Raw genomic sequence first — 19,938 nt, forward strand, 5'->3', positions numbered from 1 at the left:
GCTCAGTTGACTTCTTTGCTGTGCAAGTTGTGCTGTTATGTGAACACACTGCCTGGTTGGAGCAAAACTCACAGCACCTGAAGAAGATGACTGAGTTGGTCACTGAAATGTTGAGGATGAAACAGAAACAACAATGCAGCAGAACACCTGGAAGCATAGCTATACAAAATATAGTTTGACAACAAATAGCTGTGGAATGCACTGAAAAAGAAAAGATATATTCAAAGTCTCTCAATTTCTATTGTACACTACTTGCTATTTAAATTTTTGTGCAGGAATGGCAGGCAGCTTGCCTTTGGTTTGAGATGTACCAGATGGCAATAATCAAAGTGCAGCTACTCAGCGAGGTCCACTAAGGTCTATAGTTATCGCATGGCAGTGAAACTTGGTAGGTATTTTAATGCATTAATGTGGAATCAATTTATGCTGGAAAGAAAACTGCTCCCAATTTTGGCCACCAGGTGCAAGTCTGACACTGTGAACGCAAGAAAGACATATAAAAATGTTTCTGTTTGTAATGGATGAGGAACGGTCAAAAGGTCAAACAAATGAGAAGGGCATAATATCGATTTTATTATTAAGTGATGCTTACATAATTTGTTCGGTTGGATCACTAAAGATGTCAGTGAGATGCTGGAGACCAACCATGTCCCTGGTAAATGCATTCTTTTAGCTATCCCCAGAGCCAAGAGTCTCATGGATTCAGATCAGTTGATCTTGCAGGCTATGCATCTGGAAAATCTCTGGAGATAACACATTCATGGAAGGTTACATTAAGCAGATCTTTCTCTGGGCGAACGACATGAGGTGTCACCCCATCTATCATGAAAACAGTGGTTTCCATACAGTTGTGCTCTTCCAAATCAGGAATCACATGTTGAACAAGGATGTCTCGATAACATGCAGATATCCCAATATACCTGACAGGCCCTCTGGGTGTAAAGGAGAATGAGCCAAGAATAAAGGTGCTTATGGTCCACACCACACAGTCATATATGGTGAGTTCAGTGGCTTTTCATGTGCAACATTTGGTTTAACAATTTCCCAAAGTGAGCAGTTCTGTGTATTCGCTGCACTCTGTAGTGTAAAATGTGCCTTGTCACTGCATAGAATATTGCCTGGCCACACATCATTAACTTTGATCTGTGCCAGAAACCAAAGACCAAGTTCAGAACATTGCTGTGGATCATGAGGTTTCAGTTGCTGCACTGTCTGGATCTTGTTCAGATACCAGTGTCAAAGACACTACAAAACTTTCCATAATATTTGCCATGGGATGGACAATTGTCATGATACTGCATGAGCAGTAGCACTGGCTGGGGCACATGTTGCTTGGTCAATTACAGCAACAGCAACTTTGTCAATAGCTTCCACTGGGACAAGACGCCTTCCTCTTCCAGGTGGCACACCAAGCTGACTTGTGTTTTTGAATTTCATTATCATCTTCCTTAAACCATTTAATGATATTGGGCCTCTCCTCAGATCTTTCAGTCAGTGATACTCTCTCATCGCAGCACTGTAATTGCTGCTGTTCACTACATCACACATCACACGGCATCTGTATAGTGTGGGTATTCCCTATGAGATATATGAAGGGTCTCACTGAGGCCTTCACAGGCCTTAATTACCCTCCAAACTTTGTACAGAAACAAATCTCCCATGCCTTGCCTCTCCAGTCAGCCACCACCTCCCAAGTATCACTGTCCAACCACAAAGGAGCATTCCCCTTTGACTCAGTACCACCCAGGACTTGAGCAACTCAGTCACATTCTCCGTTAGGGTTTCAACTACCTCTCACCATATCCTCAAATGAGGAGTTCCTTATCCACTGCCCTTCCCACCCCTCTCACAGTGGTGTTCCGCCACCCACCAAAAATACATAAAATCCTCTCCATCCCTACTCAGTCGCTGCTCCCTGACTCTTGCCTCATGGCTCATAACCATGCAATCGACGTAGATGCAAGGTCTGTCCCATACATCATCCCACCACCACATACTCCAGTCCAGTCACAAGCATCACCTATCCTATCAAAGGCAGGACTGTCTATGAAACCACACGTTATCTACAATTTAAGATACAAACACTTTTCTGCATTCTAGGTGAGCATGACAACCAATAAACTGTCTGTCCGCATGAATGGCCTCTAACAAACTGTGGCCAAGAAACAGCTGGACCCTCCAAGTTGCTGAGCTCGCTGCCCAACATAAAATCTTCATTTCAATGACTACTTCACAGCCTGTGACATCTGGATCTTTCCTACCAACACTATCTTTTCTGAATTGCACAGGTGGGCACTCTGCCTGCAGTATAACCTACATTCCAATAAACCTCCTGGCCTCAACCTTCGTTAGCCTCTGTCCTTCACCCATCCATCCCCTTTCCTGTTCCTGCTGCAGCACTCTACAGCCTTCTATTTCACCAACACACCCACAGTTTTTTTTTTTACTTTTCTCCATTTCTGCTGCCTCTCCACCAACCCTCTGCCCCTTGCTCTCTGCCTCTCCTCACCCTCCACCTAACCTCTCAACTACACCTAGCTACCCTATCCTCTCCCCACCTTGTCCCCGTGTGCTCCCACAAGGAGCACTTTACCAACCCCCCCCCCCACCTCCCCTCCCATACCCCACTGTCCCTCCCACTCCCTGGCCCAGCCTCCCCCTTACCCCACCACCCAAATTGCTTCTTCCATTATACGGTGTTACTTGCAGCTTGGTCTCAGCAGTCGGAGACTGCGGTCATGTGTGTGTGGGAGTTGCATTCATGTGAATATATATGTGTATGTTGCCTAATTCAGAAAAAGGCCCTTTGGCCGAAAGCTTACGTGTTTAGTAGTCTTTTTGTTGAACCTGTCTGTAAGTTACAATACCAAACAATGATGCTGAAACACCATCAATTTAAACCACCAGTTCAACAGATTAAAGGTGACACCAACAAATCTAGAACTCATTTACCCTGTAATTGTTTCAGCAGCTACTAATCGTCCACATTCAGAGCTTTAAAAAATCTTAACCCTAATTAGTTACCAATTAAATTAAACAATGAGGGTTAGAAGTGACAGTGTAATGCTGCTGTTTCAATTTTTGAAGTGAATTATGAAGTATTTTTTTTTATATTGTCTACCTGTTATTTATTTTGCTCGTCTCTCCCTAGTTTTGACCCCATTTTCTATTTAATTCTGTTAAAAGAAAAGAAAAAAAATTTCTTGACGTCTATATTTATGTGCTGCTCCATGACTCTGCTGTCAATATCTTTATTCTTGGCTTGTGTGTAACTTCTGTGTATTTTCTTACAGTAAATGTGTTTTTTCGTATCCAGGGTGTAATTACAAAGTTAATAAAATGTTTTCTTGCCTTTAAATAATATTTTTCATCAGGTTATGGGCCCAGTACACGTGTAAAGGCAAACAACACAGTTTAATTAAAATAATATTTGAAATGAGCGTATGTCTGTAAAGAAACATGACTGCTAGCGGCGATTATAAGGTCAGCATTGATAAGCTTGAAGGACCTGACGACTGGGCCAAATGGAAATGGCATATTTCTATGGTGTTACGTTCATATGGACTAGAAGATATTATTAACGGTACACGTGAACGTGTAGAGTTGCCGCAAGATGCGACAAGTGAACAAAAAGAAGCGTATGTGGAATGGCTCAAGGACGACGCAAAGACAGCAAGTCTTATAGCAAGTGCGCTAAGTAAACCTGTTGCAGAACTCGTCTTAACGTGCAAGAATGCTAAAGAAATCTGGGACAAATTACGCGCCCGATTTGAACGTAGCAGTACTCAGCGTTTGAATATGTTGATTGAAACATTTTTCCGTGTTAAACGTGATGAATCGGAAGATATTAGTGCACATGTGGCCAAACTGCAAAAGTTATTTGTGGACCTGAACGATGAATTATCAAAGCATGAAGAAAATACGCTATCTGAAAGAATCTTAAATGGTCGAATTTTGTCTACACTGGGAAAAGACTACGACAATTTTAAGGATCTCTGGGATACGATACCGACAGAAAAGCAAAGCTTGAATTTATTGATTGAAAAACTCTGTACTATTGAACTGCGTGAACAAGACGTTAATGGAAGTGCAGCGTTTGTCGTTTCTAAAACAAGAAAAGGGCAAACAAGTAATCAGCGAGTAAAGATGACGAAGTCACAATTAAAACAGAAGTTTCCGTGTAATAAATGCAAACAATTAGGTCACTGGGCAGCAGAGTGTCCACAGAACACTCGTGACAGCAATAAAAGAAAAGAGAAGAAGCGAGACAGTGAACACGCTGCATTTACTTCATACGCTATGGGCGTGTGTACCAGTAATCACAGTGACCCAAATAAATGGTATTGCGACAGTGGCGCTACAAATCATATCACTCCCAACAAACAGTATTTTGTTTGTTGGGAGTGATATGATTTGTAGCGCCACTGTCGCAATACCATTTATTTGGGTCACTGTGATTACTGGTACACACGCCCATAGCGTATGAAGTAAATGCAGCGTGTTCACTGTCTCGCTTCTTCTCTTTTCTTTTATTGCTGTCACGAGTGTTCTGTGGACACTCTGCTGCCCAGTGACCTAATTGTTTGCATTTATTACACGGAAACTTCTGTTTTAATTGTGACTTCGTCATCTTTACTCGCTGATTACTTGTTTGCCCTTTTCTTGTTTTAGAAACGACAAACGCTGCACTTCCATTAACGTCTTGTTCACGCAGTTCAATAGTACAGAGTTTTTCAATCAATAAATTCAAGCTTTGCTTTTCTGTCGGTATCGTATCCCAGAGATCCTTAAAATTGTCGTAGTCTTTTCCCAGTGTAGACAAAATTCGACCATTTAAGATTCTTTCAGATAGCGTATTTTCTTCATGCTTTGTGGTAGCAGAAGTTTCCGTGTAATAAATGCAAACAATTAGGTCACTGGGCAGCAGAGTGTCCACAGAACACTCGTGACAGCAATAAAAGAAAAGAGAAGAAGCGAGACAGTGAACACGCTGCATTTACTTCATACGCTATGGGCGTGTGTACCAGTAATCACAGTGACCCAAATAAATGGTATTGCGACAGTGGCGCTACAAATCATATCACTCCCAACAAACAGTATTTTGTTTCGTATAGTGAATTTGATGTTCCTCAAGTAATTTCATTGGGAAAACAAGATGTGAAAATGTGTGCGTACGGTCAAGGAACAGTTTACATCCAAATCCGACAAAACAATAAATGGTACAATGCTAGAATGGACAATGTTTTATACGTCCCTGATGCAAGTGCTAATCTGTTCTCTGTGAGAGCCATTGCCTGCAGAGGCTACAGTACTAATTTTAGTTATAATAATGTCTGTGTTCGAAAACAAGTCAGTGGCAATATTGTTATGACAGGTTATGTGAAAAATGGACTTTATGTGTTGAACATGCATGTTGTTAGAAATGCAAAAATGAATCGTATGAGCTTGATGACTTCATCCGAAACATTGCAAGTGTACCATGAAAGGTTTGGTCATCAGAATAAACAACATGTGAAGAATATTTTAAAAGGAATGAACATTAATGTGGAAGATGCCAAGAGTGAATTTTGTGACGGCTGTGCGGTTGGAAAGATGCATAGGCTGCCATTCAAAACACGAACAATACGCGCTACCAGTACTGGTGAATTAATCCACGCGGATGTAAATGGACCAATGAGCACGAAATCTTTTGGAGGCAAGCATTATTATGTATGTTTCAAAGACGATTTTAGTAAATTTCGTCGAATTTTCTTTTTAAGACACAAAAGTGAAGTGTGTACTGTGCTTAAGCAGTTTTTAAATGAAGCACGAACTAATGGACATGTTGTCAAACAATTTAGATGTGATGGTGGCAAAGAATTTAACAATAAGAATGTCAGTGAACTGCTTGCAGACAGGGGAATAGAGCTACTGATTCCTCCTCCTTACACTCCTGAACAAAATGGTGTGGCTGAACGGGAAAATAGGACCATTGTTGAAGCTGCCCGGTCAATGCTAAATCCGAGTAAATTACCTAAAGGGTTGTGGGCAGAGGCATGTAACACAGCAGTCTACCTAATAAATCGTACTGGAAAATCTTCAGTTGAAAATAAAACCCCTTATGAACTATGGTTTAATCGACCAGTAGGACGACTTGATCATCTCAGAATTTTTGGTACAGGCTGCTATGTTCACATTAACAAACAATTCCGTTCCAAGTTTGATGATAAGGCAGTGTTTGGACGACTTGTTGGATATGTTAATGACAAAGATGGGTTCAGAGTTTGGATTCCATCTAAAAGAAAAGTGGTGTTGAGTCACGATGTAAAATTTAAGCCAGAAATTGTTTGTGATTTACATAGTGATCATGTTGAATTTGAAGTCCCTCGGGAAGAATTTAATGATCCGAATTCATCTAAAGGTGACCAATGTAAATCTCCTAGGCTGTACACTTCTGGAGGAAGCCAAACTCAAGAAAAAATTGGCACTCTCGATTCTAGAGAAAGTCAAGAGTCGAGTGAATCTGAAGAAAATAAAGAATTAACAGAATTTCTAAAAGCAGAAGCTGCTGAATCTTCTAATGAAGAGAAGCAGAAGAATAAAAGACAACGAAGAAAACCAACCTGGATGGAAAGTGGTGAATTTTGTATGGCAACAAAAGTTGATGCACTTGGATACAAAGATCCAAACTGTTTTTCAGAAATATTGCAGTCAAACGAGAAGGAAGAATGGATGCAAGCTATTAGTGAAGAACTTCAATCACTTAAGGAAAACAATACCTGGGTGCTGGTTGACCGTCCGAAGAATGCCAAAGTATTGCAAAACCGCTGGGTTCTACGGCGAAAGGTCGCAGTCAATGGAGGTACTCGCTTTAAAGCCAGATTGGTTGCAAAAGGCTGTATTCAGAAAGCAGGAATTGATTATGACGACGCCTTTAGCCCTGTGGCACGTTATGACACCATACGAACTCTGTTGGCTGTAGCTGCTTCAAAGAAAATGCTGCTAGAACAATTCGATGTAAAGACAGCTTTTTTGAATGGAATACTTGAAGATGAAGTATATATGGAACAGCCAGAAGGTTTCGAAGATGGTACAGGCCGAGTATGTTTCTTAAAAAAAAGTCTTTATGGGTTGAAGCAAGCGCCACGTTGCTGGAACAAACGTTTTGTTGAGTTCATGAAGAAAGCTGGTTTTTCAAACAGTGATGCAGACCCATGCCTATTTTATCGTAGACAAAATGGAAATAGCCTTTATGTGGCAATCTACGTTGATGATGGCCTGATTGTCGGCAGTAACAAGAAAGAAATTGCTGTTTTTATGGATGTTTTACAACATGAATTCCAAATAACAACTGGCAGTCTTGACAATTTTCTTGGCATAAAAATAAAGCAATATGAAGATGGAGCAATAATGATAAGTCAAGAGAAATACACAGAAGAAATTCTGCAAAGATTTCGAATGGCAGAATGCAATACAATCTCAACTCCTATTGGACGTGAGGACAATAATCAAAACGAAGAAGTTTCGTCATCTGTACCCTACCGTGAAGCAATTGGTTGTCTCATGTACCTTTCAACAGTAACTCGTCCAGACATCACTTTTGCAGTCAATAAAGCTGCTCGAGCTATGGAGAAACCAACCACTGAAGACTGGAATAGAGTAAAGCGCATTTTCCGGTATTTGAAAGGGACCTTAAATTTTGGAATTGTATATAATAAAAAAGAAGAGTTAAAGATTTACGCTGATGCAGATTTCGCAGGTGATAACCAGACAAGGCGCTCAACAACTGGAATTCTTGCAAAGTACTCAGGTGGTGCAGTGTCATGGACAAGTCAGTTGCAGAAAGTAGTGGCCACATCCACAACCGAGGCGGAAATAATTGCAGCTAGTGAAGGAGCAAAAGAGTTAGTTTGGTTACGTCGTCTGCTATCAGAATTAGTGGAAATGTCGGGGCAGCCTCCAGTTCTTTACATTGACAATGCTAGTGCATTGAAGTTGGCAAAAAATCCAGAATATCATCGACGTTCTAAACATATAGAGGTCCGACATTTCTATGTTCGTGAAAGATATCTGAACGGTGAGATTTTCTTGGAACACATTGATGGACACAACCAGTTGGCAGATATTTTGACGAAACCTCTTGAACGAGTTCGATTTAATTTTCTATGTTCAGAAATTGGCATGCAAGAGACAAAGCAATAATTTCATGATTTTTTTTCTTTTGGAGGAAGTGTTAAAAGAAAAGAAAAAAATTTCTTGACGTCTATATTTATGTGCTGCTCCATGACTCTGCTGTCAATATCTTTATTCTTGGCTTGTGTGTAACTTCTGTGTATTTTCTTACAGTAAATGTGTTTTTTCGTATCCAGGGTGTAATTACAAAGTTAATAAAATGTTTTCTTGCCTTTAAATAATATTTTTCATCAAATTCCTTTTCTACATTTTTTATAACATTAGTTGTCTTTCCTTTCCTTGTCAGTACATCCCTTCTGATATTTTCTTCTTTTTCCCCCTCTAATTCTTTTCTCAGTGTGAACTTCCCTTTTTTCAAATTTTTGGAATGCACTACCTGTCTCTTCTGACCATTATTCTTATTATTAGCAGTGAATTGTTGATTTTCCTGCTTCTCCAGGCCTTGACGAGGCTCTCCCAGGTAGCTTTTCATTTGATCTTCAAAGCAGCTAAATTTTCTCAAAGATTTCCTCCCATTTTCTTCGTATCACTCCACTGCTAATTAACCTTTTGTCCTATTCTGTTGTCTCTTGTTTGATATGAAAGAAAGTTTCATATTGGATTCCTGAATAGGAATTTCCTTTTGTTGGATAGAAAGAAGGTTCTGAAAGCCAGTACATGTGCCTTCATTTGCTCGTATTTGTATCTACTACTACCTGATAAGTAGATATAATTTATTTCTTTGTATTCTGAAGTTGTGGTTCTTTAAAAAATATTATTGTTTTAGAGCTAGGCATGTCTTAAAGTTTGAACTTCATTTCAGCATAATAAGAACCTTAATCTTGGAATCTTAGTCTTAGCTACTTTTTATTTTTTACGTACATAGGCTTAAAGCAAGGTGTTTGGACCTAGAGCTCAGTAATGAAGAATATCAAAAATTGTATGAGGTTCTTGACGAAGACAGGGCAGATATAATTTCGTACTTGAAAAAAATTCTCCAGGAGAAAGTAGGTGAAATTCAAGAACTGCAGGAGAGAATTGATGGATTGAAAAAGGTAATAACTGTTAAAGCAAAAATGTTTATCTTGGCTGCTCAAATTGATGCTTTTCTATCAACATTTTTAAATTAATTTTTATTTTTTATCAGTCTCGGGAAGCTGAAACAAAAGTGTACAAGAACAAAATCTCTCAAATGGAACATGATTACAAAATGATGCATGAGCAATTAACATCTGAGATACTGTTAATAAGTAAGTATAAAGATAAGTGATTAATCATAATTATATAATTGTTCAATAGGAAAACATACTAAATTTTATATAAATGAATGGGACAGTATCATCTCTGAATGAAAAATGAATTTCATGCTTGGACATTTTGTAGTCCCTACTTTGTATGCTGCCATTTGTAAAATCTGTAATTTATCATCAAACATCATATGAACAAATGTACCAAAATGTCTCTGTCACATGAAGTATAAAGGGTACAATTATAAACGAGACTTAGAGTCAGCAGTGCAGTGTCAGGATGAAAACCATGCCACCTCCAAAGTCAGTCAATGATTGGCAGTGGATGACGTGACCAGTAGCTTTGCAACACCTCTGTGACATCAGGGTGTATGTACCAACACTGTACCAGCCTGCAGGGGTTATTGCACTCCAATTATGATAGCTGAGTTATCGTCCTGTTCTAGACTATTCGGAATGACATTCTACCATTACCATGAAATCAATGGGGGCAGCAGCAGCTCATCATCATTGAACAACTGGGCAGCTAGGTGACTGCTCTGTTCTGCTTCAATAATGTGGATGCCTCTGCTTCCACAAGGACATGAACCATTGCCTGCCATGTAAACATCTGGTCCCCAGAGGCAGCCCTACACTTTGCCGTAATCTTGAAAGTATGATGTGAGGGTCCAGCCATCTCTGCCCTTATCGGGATAGCAGCGGAAGACCACTATGCTCCAAGCAGTGGAACATGACATGGACTGATGTCCTCATAGCTGCTGCCATCAGCCTCACTTACTACAGCCAGGAAAAACAGGAGTTGGGTGATGCAGTAGCAGTATCAGGAAACACCATTCAGCAGCTGGAGATCATCATGCTGGGGAAATATCATAGTATTCTCTGCGCTTCTTGTAAACAAGCCTCATTAAAAAGCAATTGCTGCCACCCTCTTGACTGTCTCCAACTGCTCCAGTGTAACAATTGATGTCAGGATAACTGCTGAAGATGAAGATGGACAGCGAGAAGACAGCAGCCAGAACTATGAACCTTCTGTGGCAGGTATATCCTATGCAGACAGGTAAGTGCCAAAGTCAAGGTTTTGTTTGGGCCTGTATGGTTGTTTACCTATCCTTTCTTCTTCCTTTTTATTTTGGGTATGCTGTATACTAGGGTTGGTAGTAAATAGGCAATATGGAGAAGCAAGTTTTGCTCAGGAAGCTCAGTTAATAAATCCAGTAGCTCAGTTACAATCAGAGTTAGGGCAACTAAGGAAGGAAAGAGGGAATGGTCACTTGCAAGTACACCTATCCTGGACACCGAAACTGCTGCATTAGTCATCCCATTTTCAGGAAAATCAGGGGCGAAAGTCTTTCCATTTTTGATGATTTAGACTCAGCAACTAGGTTAGCAAATTGGAGTGATGAGCAATTGTTGAGTGTAGCCAAGCTAGAACTATCAGGTGGTTATTGGATGTATGTTATGTGCCACAAGAAGCTGAGGGAAGCACAGTTATTTGATGACTTTGAGGAAGGGCTGGCGTACGGATATAGGAGAAAGAAGTAATTTCAGAAAAAACAGACTTTTTCCAAAGAGTGGGTCTACACTGGTTATTCTCTGTAGCAAATCAAAGAGTTATTATCTGTACTTGTTTACAAGTAAGGTTGGCAAAGTGGCACACAGCCAATATAATTACAAGATCAGGAATTTTCAGTCAATGGTACCAAATGTGACATGTCTGGACCAACCTTCTAATTACCCACCACCGTGACAGGCACCACCGCCATGATTATAGCCCATACATCAATTTATGTACGTGATCTATCACTTGAAAGTTTACCCCAGAAAACCTAACCATCCTTAACTACACATTGGATTAAACTATTCTTGCCTCCCTAGGTCACATGTTAGCCAGGCAGCACGGTCATATGTCAATGGTACATCTTTTAGAGCATGTAAAAAGTGGTGCAGTAAACTTCGGCGGCAGTGACTAGTGGTTACAGGATCTGCTGCCCATATGATTTTCGCAATAATGGGAATCATGTACTACCAACTCAAGCAAAAAGTAGCCTAAATCCCACCCCTTCAACCTACCTAAGCAGGTTCAGATTTACTGCAGAAAAAATCAGAGGTTACTCTCTGCATTTCAGTTTTAGAAACGTTGTGTCTTAAACAAAAGATTTCAGTAATGACACTTTTTTTAGTTTCCAAATGAGAGTACTGAGTTTCAAACAGAATACTAAAAGGCAAATGTGCTTGCTAGGTCAATTAGATCAGAAGTTTTGGTCTCCTGAATGGCAAAAAATAGAAAAAAACATATATTCACTTGAGATTCATGAGCAAGAATAAACTAGTGACAGAACCCATCAACCAGTTCACAGACACAATGGCTTCTGCGACTGTTTCTTCTGCGCCAGTGTACCAAAGTTTTGACAACAGTTTTATCATGTCATAGTGGTTTGCAGACTTTCTGTTTCTCATTGAAATTGATCATGTTTCAATACTGTTACAATATCAGTAGGCCTCCTTACTAACTGTGATTGACAAAATTTCAGTAGTTCCTCATTTGAAATTTTTTGTTGTACATGGTTTTTTAACTAGTAATGCATCTTATCAGTATTTGTATCAGACATTCAACACTAATAAAATAAACTTGTCTTTATTGCTTCTTAGGAGTAAACAGGGATTGAAATGCACTTAGCAATTATCTTTCTTGGTTTACCTGATGAACCCAATGGATTACTGATGTTGTTGCAGACAAAATCATCACTAAAGAATGCACAAAACAAGTAACCAAAATGCTTGGAAACCACCTTTGTTGGACATTCATCTAAACTGTGGCAACACATATTTGGTTGTGGAGAGCAGAAGGCAACACTTGCACATCACATCCCCTTAATGATAAACAGAGATAGATATCAGTGTCTTTCCAAGATTAGACATTTCTGTGAACCTTCAGCTACATTTTGTTTACATACTTTATTGTAGATATATTTTCTGAAACATCTGTCAAGTAGCATAACAACATATAAGCATGTCAAACTGTTTTTGAACAAGATACCTTTTAAATCTGAAGATAATAAAAATTTCTTGTTAATATTTTGCATTAATGTAATGTTTTCACCGTGAATCTGTTCTGTATTAAACTATAAACTAATTTACATATAACTAATATTTGATCATAACCTTTAACACATTCCACATCCAAAGTGGCTGTGGTATTTCAGTACCATGTTGGTTGTAACACTGGATGAGCATCTCATCTGGGCAGAAAATAATGTAGCCAATAGCAGGAAGTTGTTCACTTACCTCTGTACCCTCAAAAAATTTTGGAACATATTTACACAAGATAAAAAACATAAACTTGTATAATCACTTGTTCTACTGAACCTTGAACCTCCAGTATCATGGCATGGGCACTGAGAACACCTGATAGTACTAACTATGAATGCTTGCATGCATTACATATGCAAAATCTTTCTATATCCCCTTCAGTGCTTCATATGTCCAGTTAAGTTGGTTGCAGCCAGACAAGTTATGTGACTACCATACACTATGTCTGCTTCATTGGCTCCTCAGTGCACAGGCACTCCAGTGTCTCACATCAGAGATTAAATACCTGTTATCTCACCACAATCAAAACCCAAGGTCTCACTTATCTAGTATCCTAGGTGTAACTATCCAAAAAACAAAAACTCCTTGTCTTTTGCTGCTGTTCCCCTCTGGATCAAACTACCCTGCACTCTGTACACAAGTCAGTGACCTGTAACTAAAAAGATGGTGAAGCATTTCCTTCTGTAAAACTCGTAACTTTTCTCCTAATATTAACATAGGCTGCCATTTATCCAACTGTCAAACAGTAAAGCAAATGCTTCTCCCTGTTACACTCCTTTCTATTTTCATTTCTTAGGCAGTCTCCCCACTTTATTTTCCTTTATCTTCCTTAATTACATTTTGTAATTTTTAAACAGTGGAAAGTCCAAGTTGGAGTATCAGTAATATTCAGAAAAGGACAGATTGCTGCTCACTGTAAAAGTAAAACATTGAGTTGTAGACAGGCATGATGAAAATACTCTTACTTATAATTTTTCAGCCAAAGCTTTCTTCAGAAAAGAAAAATGCACACACATTCTAACAAGCAAGAACTTCACACACCAGCTCTGCTGCAATCATTGCTCCATTTTTTGTATTGGTATGGCTACCAACCAGTTGTCCTTCAGGATGAATGGCCACTGCCAAACTGGCCAAGAAAAAGGTGGATCACCCTGTGGTACAACATACAGCTGTAATTAATGTGCTTGAGTTCCAATGGCTCCTTCATGACCTGGGCCATCTGGATCCTCCCCTACACCACCAGCTTTTATCAACTGCAAAGATGGGAGTTATCCTTACAACACATTCTGTGCAGCTGAAATCATCCTGGCCTCAACATACAGTAACCTACTGTCCCCACACCCTCCACCCAACAGTTTCCAGCCCTCCTGTCCCATCACTTCTTGACAATTTACCTCTCCTCACCCTCAATATGTGCTGCTCTCTTTCAGCACATCCACCAATCTTTTCCCATTCTCTGATCCTCTCCTTTCCACTCCCTGTTCCCCTACCCCTCTCCCTTCCCCTACAGCTTCCCGATACTACATCTGGCAGCCCTGTCCTGTAATCTGTTGCCCCTGCACCTCTGACAGGCACCAATTATTCCTCTTTCCCCATTTACATCCTATTGTCCCTCCCCCTTCCTCAACCCACTGCAGATTGTTGCTCTCGTTTGATGCGTTGATAGCAGTTGTGTGTGTGTGTGTGTGTGTGTGTGTGTGTGTGTGTGTGTGTGTGGTGTGCTTGCTTGTGTGAATCTGTGTGTTTTTCATTTCTGAAGAAGGCTTTGGGCAAAAAATTATATGTAACAGTCTTTTCATCATGCCTGTCTGCAACTCAGTGTGTCGCCTTAACAGTGAGTAGCAATCTATCCTTTTCATAATACTGTTTTGCAGTTTTCCTCTTTCTCCACATCCCACCTCTACTCTCATGACAATAGCTGCTAGCTTTCGTAGTTTCAATCTACCATTCTTTATTTGTGTTTATTGTTGTACTTCTCATGAATTAAAGTAAGCTGTGTTTCTTTCTTAACCCTAGTAATTTCTAAACATTATGTTCTATATTAAATATAACTTACAATATAGTTATCATAATGCCATAATGAATGTAATGTAAAATATGCAGAATGCTTGGTTAGACATAAGAGAACACCTGATGACCCTAATCTTGTGACACTACGTAAATCTAGAAATAAATAAAATAAAAATAAAATCACTGTATGGACTCAAGCAACATGCATTAAGTAAATAGATAAATGTCATACATAACAAACAAGCCATAAAGAGTTTACAAAATGGTTGTGTCACTAGGAACTGCTAATTCTTCTGGTTCTGGCTATGGGTGTGTTTTAAGAAGAGCAATAAGATCTTGTGTAGGCATGATAGAACTACACTGGTGGTTACACACTTTATGTCCATCTGAATAACAAGTAAAGGAGGCATCATTTGGGAAGACGTCATCAGCACTGGCCATATTGGATAATTGTGTACTCACTACCTCATCTCAGATAGTCATTTAGATGAGAGGCAAATTTATATGGCAATGTTGGCTTGGAGACTAGAAGTTGTTCAGTTGCCAAACTGGATAGGTTTTCCTTCCTTATGTACACTGAAACCTTTGCTTCATGAAGTGTGAGTATTGTGTCTTATGTGTATCTGTTCAGTCCATGTGACTGTGATGAGAGCATGTTGAGTTTATTATCATGTTTGTGTTGTTGATGGTTGTGAGAAAGAGATGGAAAGGGGTGAAAACTGGTATCAGTGCAAAGCCTGCTCTGTGCAAACTGCTTTTGAGAGTATCACCATCCAACAGACAGATCCCAATGAACAGTGTTGTGCCCTCATTTTTCATATTCAGAAATTGTGAAGATGTTTGAATTTTAACTAAGAGCATTGGTTCAATGTCTGGTGATCAGGAACTACATGTGCGCCACTGCACTAGTGTGCATTAGCAACTTTGACTTTGGAAGCAGGTAATCATTAAGATAATGAATATACCCACTTTTACTACTGATAGTCGAGTCAGAAATCCCACTAGTGCTGCGGTTCAGCAAATTTGGGACTTGAGTTCCATACCATTTTTAACTCATGGTTCAGTGCCCAGGCTGCATGAAGTGGATTATGATGTATTGAAGAACCTAAATACTACCTCAAAAGGACATACCCTTACTTTTTATAATGGAACTTACATCTGAAGGCTTACTTTTTATAATGGAACTGAAGGGGACTACCCAAAATAATAAAGATAGGCTTTCATCATCTTGCCATGGAGGCAGAGAAATACTGCAGAAACACATACACTTATCAAGATGTGAGCCCCACCAGCTGATATAGGAGACATTTGAACTAGGATCAATTGCTACTTAATTCCTTGACTTGAAGGAGCTACTAAGGCCCACCCAATGTAGTTTCAGGAAAAATTCCTTAACACTTACTGTCTTGTCCCATGGAAGGCAGTGATGATGATGGTTCACTAAAAATGTGGGGACCACAACTAAGGAGTCTACTCACTGTTGTCAGTTGGTTACAAGGTGTACAACTTTGCTTCCGCCATTTTTTCCCCAACATTTGAGGCTTTAATGAAACAAATTGGTTTCACATGTATCGTTCAAAGTATTTTCCATCATTGGCCACTACTTTCTCCCATCTTTTGGGCAGTGTATGTATCCTGCATCGAAAAAATTGTTCATCTTTTGAAGTGATCCACGAATCAATCCAATGTGTGACTTCTTCATGAGATCGGAAGTGTTGGTCAGCCAGGCCATCCGCTGTCAGAGGGAGCAATGTCTGGAGAATAGAGCGGATGGGCTAAGACTTTCCATTTTAATGTTCCCAAGTACGTTTTGACCTCTTTTGCAACATGGGGTCGAGCATTGTTGTGCTGCAAAATCTCTTTATTGTGCCTCTTACTGTATTGTGGCCATTTGTCTTTTAATGCTCTGCTCAAATGCATTAATTGCATTGGTAACGAGCACCTGTGATTGTTTCACTTGGTTTTAACACCTCATAGTACATGATGCTGAGATTGTCCCACAAAATGCAGAGCATGATCTTAGAGTCATGAATACTTGGTTTGACCATCAACATGGAAGCATGGTCAGATATCCCCATGATTTTTTGCATTTAGGGTTATCGTAATGAACCCATTTTTCATCCCTGGTCACAATTCGATGCAGAAATCCCTTCCGTTTTTCCCTGTGAAGAAACTGTTCACAAACACACAAACACTGTTCAGTCTCTAGGTTTCAGCTCACACAGGACCCAAGTTCCTTCTTTCTGAATCATGCCCATAACCTTGAGACATTTGGAAATGGCTTGCTGTGTCACTCCCACTAATCGTGCCAATTCTTCTTGAGTTTGACACGAGTCTTCACTCAGCAATGTCTCCAATTCTGCATCTTCGAAAACATTCTCTCTCCCACCACTATGCCGGTCTACAACATTAAAGCCACTGTTTGTGAAGCACTGAAACCACTCACGACACTTTCTTTCACTAATAGCTTCCTTACCATATGTGCCTGAGAGCATTCGATGAGACTCAGCCGCTGTTTTCTTCATACTGAAACAAAACAGTAACACCTCCCGCAAATGATGAGAATTAGGCTCATAAACTGACATTTTCAATTAAGAACAACTTTATTGTGCAGACACAAATCAACTAATGTTTGAATGAGATTATATTGACCGAGGTCCAAGCTAACTGCCTGATGTCTGTGATCTGTTTCTTTGGACCACTACTTACTGTTGTCGCCACCTATTGGCAAACAGTGGAAGCAAAGTTGTACACCTTGTAGTTATTTGTGGACAATTTTAAAGTTTTTCATCCTTTTTCTTATATTACAGCTATTGTTCATCAAATACAAATGGTGCTGAGGTAGCTGGAGATTTGTGTAAAACCACAAGTTTCAGTAGAATCTATTAAATCTTGAGCTTTAAAGACAGTAAATTGTCTTAAAGTCTAGAATGAAATTTTCACTCTACAGCGGAGTGTGCGCAGACATGAAACCTCCTGGCAGATTAAAACCGTGTGCGAAAGGCAAAGGTCCCGAGTTCGAGTCTCGGTCTGCCACACAGTTTTAATCTGCCAGGAGGTTTCATGTCTTAAAGTCGCTCAGTAGCAGGACACAGAATGCAGACAGACCTTTTCTCATGTTATTTGATAAAGTTCCTGTTTGATATGTGCTGCACTACAATTGTGCAGTCAATGAACTGGGAAGCCTTCTATAACTAAGAATGTTAAGCAGCATCAACTGTAGTGTAGCTAAGCTGGCACCAGGCACTCTTGGAACAAGCCATATACACTGAGTATGCATCAAAGTCTGTGAGCTGTCAATTTTCATCCTGCAAAAATTATTTTTAGTCAGACATGTGTATAAGATACAGGCTTTCCATCATTCCTCAGTCTTTAATCTTGTTGCATAATGGTACAACTGGCTGCATTCCATCACTCAGTTGGGCAGCTATTCATACTGAAGAAGGTGGATTCTATAATTCAGTCTTGGCTAGACATGTGATACAACATAATTAACACTAGAAGGACTGGCATTTGTGAAATACCTAGAAGGACCGCTACCTGTCATTTTGACCAGTGAAGTTTTTCTTCTTTCTTTTCAGTTTTACTTCTTAAGGTCAGTAGAGCGTCGTGCTTACTGTACAAAAGTGTTATGCTTAAAAATGTCATTAGAAAGTGTAATCAATTAAATGAAAAAGATCGAAGCCAAGAATAGAGTGTAAATGTAAAATCAATTTAAACTAAACTTACAAATGCAAATAAACATATAATTATACAGTAATAACATTTTTATCTGTGTGACTTGTACTCAGTAAAAGCCTCACACTGGTCATAAACATATATTTAGTATGGAAAATAAAGAAAAATAGACACAAACTGCTGTATCAATAATGAGAAAATAACATTTTTTTCTCTCAATGACATCTTTTCAATCAAAGCCACCATCTTTGTCAAAACACTTTGCACACATGTACTGAACACTTCCAGCACATGGACCACATACAAATTTCTAGCATTCCACACACATATTTTTAGTTTTGTTCGAACTTCTGCAACATTCAATATGGAAGGTCTTCCGTACGAGTACCTTATGTATTTCAATGATAGCAGTGAATGTTTGAATAGGTCCTTTCCTTGATTGTACATACACAGAAGAGAGTTCTTCTGCTAATTTGAAAAGAAACATTCATTTGATAAATTTTCTCCCATTGTCTCTCTGTGAAGCACCCAGGCACTGATCTTAGCAAGGTCTAGGACATTGAAAAACATGCATAGGTCATCTGCAGCTGCCAAACTTGACAGTGTACAAATGAGACATCTGGTCCCGAATATCACCCCTAATGGAATTGTAGAAGCTCACACTTTCAGGGAATTTCTTCTGTTTTTGCCTGTCATCTGCAACTGTCTGGTACATTGTGCTCAATAGAAGAATATTTTTCTTGGTCTTCCTCTGATAGGAAGTAATTGCTGTATCACCAAATTTGTATAAAATAGTGTCATACAAAGATCTGGCAGTATTCTTCCTGATGGAGGAACTTCTCTTTGGGTCTTCTTCATTGTACCCACCGTGGTTGTGTCCTCCTGCTTCAGCTGCTCTGCAAGATGTTTGGCTGTGAAGAAATTGTCACATGTTATATCTCTTCTTATCAAAGTGTGAGGTTGCGTGAGATGTGTAACAACATGCTCTGCACTGGTATGTTAGTGGGTCTTTCACTTTGTTTACCCAAGTAAGGAAATCCAGTCACCATATATTTACTACTGGCATCTGCTGCAAGCCAGAAATTCAAACCACATTTGTCTGGTTTATTGCTCACATGTTGTATTAGCGGCACCGAGCTTTATGTGGATAGAGCTGCTCATCTATGTTTATAAATGCACTTGGTTTATAGATCTGGATACAGTTAGCTACAAGTAAATTCCAGACTGGAGTAACTGCTCCAAAGCCATTGGTCTTGAGTCTTTTGCCATGAGTGTACTTGTCATCAAATCTTAAAAATCGCATGTCTTCTGTGAACTTGTTTCTTCCCATAGCGCGAGGAAAAAATGCCGGCCCCCACACTTGAGACCACACAAGTTTCAGGGGGAAAAATCTTTCCTCCATACACTCCACTTGCATGCATTGTAGCTATGGCAGCTTCTAATTGGGCACTATCAAGTACCCACTGTCATCCTGGAGAAGTACTCGAGCTCTAATTTCTATAAAGTTTTTTATGTTCAGCAGAATATTATTGTCTATCAACACTCGCCATGAACTCGAGTAACTGCCTGCAATTATGTTTCTTAGCATTACACTTTGGCCCAGAAGTTTCTACCAACATGTTGTGATGCCCTAATCTTCCAGGTGCATGCACTGGTGTATTTGAGTCCACATTTTTCCATCGGTTGCAGCCCCTGCACTTTGAACTTCCAAATGCTGAGATGGATCTGATTTTTTTCAGTTTTTTTCCTCGGATGCGAGTAG

At 39.6% G+C, this 19,938-nt stretch overlaps 1 protein-coding gene across 1 annotated transcript in view; it reads left to right on the forward strand.

Annotated features, from left to right (window-relative positions):
• The window catches only part of LOC126259583 (cilia- and flagella-associated protein 157), a 192,241-nt gene that overhangs the window by 37,063 nt on the left and 135,240 nt on the right, over positions 1-19,938 (forward strand). The window contains exons 3-4 of the mRNA XM_049956491.1: positions 9,038-9,206; positions 9,299-9,401. Coding sequence (XP_049812448.1) covers positions 9,038-9,206; positions 9,299-9,401 — 272 coding nt within the window. The remainder of the gene's footprint in view (positions 1-9,037; positions 9,207-9,298; positions 9,402-19,938) is intronic.

Source organism: Schistocerca nitens, chromosome 5, assembly GCF_023898315.1.
Source record: "Schistocerca nitens isolate TAMUIC-IGC-003100 chromosome 5, iqSchNite1.1, whole genome shotgun sequence".
Taxonomy (NCBI): Eukaryota; Metazoa; Arthropoda; class Insecta; order Orthoptera; family Acrididae; genus Schistocerca; species Schistocerca nitens.